The 3,983-nt window shown below is 31.7% G+C and overlaps 1 protein-coding gene across 1 annotated transcript; it reads right to left on the bottom strand.

Annotated features, from left to right (window-relative positions):
- Positions 1-266: 266 nt before the first annotated feature.
- Positions 267-3,309, bottom strand: FABP2 (fatty acid binding protein 2). Its single transcript, XM_007087607.3, has 3 exons — positions 3,243-3,309; positions 1,855-2,027; positions 267-437 (listed from the first exon to the last, which is right to left on the bottom strand). The coding sequence occupies exons 1-3, from the start codon at positions 3,307-3,309 to the stop codon at positions 297-299; spliced, it is 381 nt and encodes a 126-aa protein (XP_007087669.2). The 3' UTR covers positions 267-296.
- Positions 3,310-3,983: the final 674 nt, after the last annotated feature.

Here is a 3,983-nt window from a genome sequence, read left to right as displayed (position 1 = left end):
ATTAAGAAAAGTATTAGTATTATTATAGCTTTGAAATGATTATAATATTTTTTTTTCTTAGTCTTGATAGCAACATTTTATACAGAGACAGGATATGCCCACTTTAAAACACATTTTTTGGTTATCAATAGGCAATGATATATTTGGCATATATATAAGCTCTCTTCAATAAATAGGCATCAGAAAATATGTATCTTTTTAAAATAAGATTTATGAGAAAAGTATTAGTTTATTTATTGAAGCTATAACTCAGGAATCACAAAATAAAATTATTGTTATGTAATTATTTTTGTCTTTTAAGAAATAGCTGTAATACTTTTACAACTCACCTGGACCAGTTCACCACCTACAATTTCTCGGATAGCATTCAGTTCACATCCATTGTCTACCCGTTTGAATTTTCCAATAAGTTTATTTCCCTCTAGGCTCCAAGCACCCTACATATGTAAAATAACAATAATAATAATAATAATAATAATAATAAGTAAAATAATAATAATAGTAACCACAACAAATAATAATAATGATAATATTTTTTAGGGTCTTAAGTATGTCAAACACTGTTCTGAGGTGGGGTTTTTTGGGAGTTTATTGTTTATTTTTAAATGTTTATTTATTTTTGGGAGAGAGAGAGAGAGAGAGGCAGAGAATCCCAAACAGGCCGTGTGCTGTCAACACAGAGCCCTGCACGGGGCTCAAACTCATAAACAGATCATGACCTGAGCCTAAGAGTTGGATGCTTACCCTACTGAGACACCCAGGTGCCCTCTGTTCTGAATTTATAGATCTACTTTTTCAATCTTTACAATAACGTTGTGAAGTAGATATTATTATCTCCATTTTGTGGTTGAGAAAACCGAGGCATAGTACTTCACCTAAAGTCACAGAGCCAGGATTCAGCCTAGGTTTTGGGGCTCTAGAGTATGTGTTGGTAACCATTATGCTTGTCTCACTCAATTGTTTCCAAATGCTAAACTTTAAGGTAGATGAACAGCATTTTTCTCAATGTTTCATGTTACAACGAGTGTTCTAAATTTAGTCATAGTCTAAGTTAGTTTCATGGAGAACCTAACAACCCTGTGTTTGTTTTAATTTTATAATTGTTGTAATAATTTTAAAATGGTCATAGGGGTGCCTGGCTGGCTCAGTCAGTGGAGCATCCAACTCTTGATCTTGGGTTGTGGGTTCCAGCCCCAAGCTGGGTGTAGAGATTGTTTGATAATAAAACCTTTAAAAAATAAATAATAAATAAAAATGACCATAAGTGATAAGATATTTCACAGTTTGTCATTACCAGCATATAATTTAACTACAAAATCCTGAGGACAAAAATGTTTTTAAAAAATCAGTTGAAAGTATGACTTTCTAAAATTTTTTATCTTAAACATTAAAAGGTATATTCCCAATGACCTACAATGTACCATTAGACTTTCCCATTTTGTCACTTATCCATTAACTAATTTATTCACTTATTTTACTATTTTGGTATATTTATTAAATTACTATTATGTTTAAGTTAGAGAAATATGAAAGTTTTTATTGTTATCAGTTATATAATAAGTTGAAAACACTGAGCTATCATTTTCTTTATGAATAATAGGTCTATACTTAATCACCTGAAGGATGTTTTTCTAATTCTTATTGTTCAATCCAGACTATTTACAGATGTGTATGAAAATAAAAACATTATAGTTAAATATTCTGCCAATTTGTGCAAGATACAATGTGGATAAACTATTGGCTGCTTCAATAAATGAAGGAGACTTAATTAGACCACATCCAATGAAAGAAAACAGATTATTTTAGTATTGTGTAAAAAAATCAAGAATGCATTGCTTATAAAAAGTTTCTTACACTGAGTTCAGTTCCATCTGCTAGGCTGTAATTAAAAGTGACACCAAGCTCAAAAACAATATCAATGTTACGAAAATTGCTGGATTCTTTGACCGTGAATTTATTTCCTTCTTGTGTGATTGTCAGTTTCAGATTGTCATGAGCTGCAAGCTTCCTTTTCACCATATTAACACCTGCAAAGCAAAAGATGTTGGAGAAAAAGTCAAAATGCCATTGAAAGTGTTTATTTTAACAAGTCCTGTTTTACTTATTTGTTTATGTACGTTTTGAGGGTGGGGAAGAAAGCCTGATAGCATTGTCTTTGCACAAGAACATTCAAAATGCCTCTTGCCGAAAAAGTTCAAGCTTAGATCAAGAGTAGTGATTCAAGCTATTTTTCCAAAACTTAAGAAAAATTAAATGAAAACTAGAATTGTAGGATCTTAGAACTGAATAATTTTAATACAGTTATCAAACTTTTTGTTTCAGTGTTAAGTAAACTAAATTCCAGAAATGTCAAATGAAGGATTAAATATTTTCATATATTTATAAGGAACTTTAATTCTGCAAAAACAGTGTTTTTAAAACGTTTTTTCATTTTCCATAATAGCTTTCAAATTTTGAAGTTCATAATTCTCCTTGCTTTTTGTAGCATTTCTGACTGTCAGAAAAATGAGAAAATTAGCAAATATTGCAGTCAAATTCATTAGTGTAAGAATGTGCAAATTCCATAAATTTCAACATGGAATTCTGGAACTATAAGACATAATTGATGCAGGTTTTATTTTTTGAGGAATGACACAAGTTTGTTTGCACATCTTGTACAATGTATGGACTTCCAGAGTATTGGAATAGATATTAGCTAAAACTCACACAGAAACCACATGGAATCATGAGATTATTCCCCCAATTTTACATGTCAGAGGAATGAGAATTAAGTCTAAGTTATTTAGAATTGTGAATTTTGATAGAACTTTTTTTTCCCATTGCTTTTCTATATGATCTTTGTTTTTCCATCCTCTAGAATTCAGTGTTTCAAAGTTTTGAGCTTTTCATTACACACTGCCCTTTTTTACTCTCTAAGCAAAAACAAACAAACAAAAAAAAACAAAACAAAAAAAGTCAGTTTTCATGGTATAAGCACAATCATTAGTTAAAGAGTGAATGAAACCTACCTGGATCTTTTTTGTTCCAGAGAACTCAAAGAATCTTTGCTTCTACTAGTGAGACAGTGTAGTCTTCCTAATATAAGAAGTGAAAATATTATTTTCCCTACTCTGAACCATCATACATTCTGGATCCTTACCACCAGAACAGGAGCCATTCCCTAAACCCTGAGGTTTAGACAGAATTAGAAACGAAAGTATCTGTGAGGAATAAAATAAGCCACTGAAGAATTAAGTCCTTACCCATTTTTTCCATGAACTTGTCATAGTTCTCATTCCGGTCTATCTTCCAAGTACCATCAAAAGCCATGATCTCCGGTTGAGTGAGCCTCTAGGCAGTCAGAGATTCAGGTCTGTCCTTAGGGGACAATTTATTCTATTTCTTATCTCAGAACCAACTTCATACTGTGATGTGGAAGTTTAAAGTTTAAAAGGTCACCTAACTACACTAATGCCAACCCATCATAGTTTATCTTTCTATAAATTTCTTGGTTCCTCTCCTGAAATTCAACTGAATTACAGTTGACCCTTGAACAACATGAGTTTGAACTATACAGAGCCACTTATATATGGATTTTTTTTGATAAATACAGCACAGTATTTTAAATGTATTTTTAAAGTATTTTCTCTAGCTTACTAGAGAAATAAGAATTGTGTAAGAATACAGTATATAATACATGTGACATACAAAATATGTGATCGACTGTTTATGTTATCAGTAAAACTTCCAGTCAACAGTAGACTATTAATGGTTAAGTTTTTGAGGAATCAAAAGTTACACAAGGATTTCTGACTGCATGGGGCTGGTTGGTGGTCCTGACCCCCATGTTATTTAGGAGTCAACTGTAAAACATGATAAACAATGCCTACTCTGTCTTAAACTACAACTTGTGAGCACATTTATTTCAATAACTCGAATGCATACTCTTTGAAAATAGATTTTCTGCTTATAAGTTCAAAGTGCACACTGCATTGGAGGTAACA

This window comes from Panthera tigris, chromosome B1 (assembly GCF_018350195.1).
Source record: "Panthera tigris isolate Pti1 chromosome B1, P.tigris_Pti1_mat1.1, whole genome shotgun sequence".
Classification (NCBI taxonomy): Eukaryota; Metazoa; Chordata; class Mammalia; order Carnivora; family Felidae; genus Panthera; species Panthera tigris.
Note: the sequence above shows the minus strand (reverse complement) of the source record. Positions and strands in the feature narration are given on the sequence as shown.

Bases quoted from the DNA above. Each gene is read 5' to 3' on its own strand.
- FABP2 (XM_007087607.3), bottom strand. From the start codon at position 3,309: ATGGCTTTTGATGGTACTTGGAAGATAGACCGGAATGAGAACTATGAC. The intron at 2,028-3,242 runs GTAAGGACTTAA...TTTGCTTTGCAG, and splicing joins CAAGTTCATGGAAAAAATGG to GTGTTAATATGGTGAAAAGG. The intron at 438-1,854 runs GTAAGAAACTTT...TTACATATGTAG, and splicing joins CAGATGGAACTGAACTCAGT to GGTGCTTGGAGCCTAGAGGG.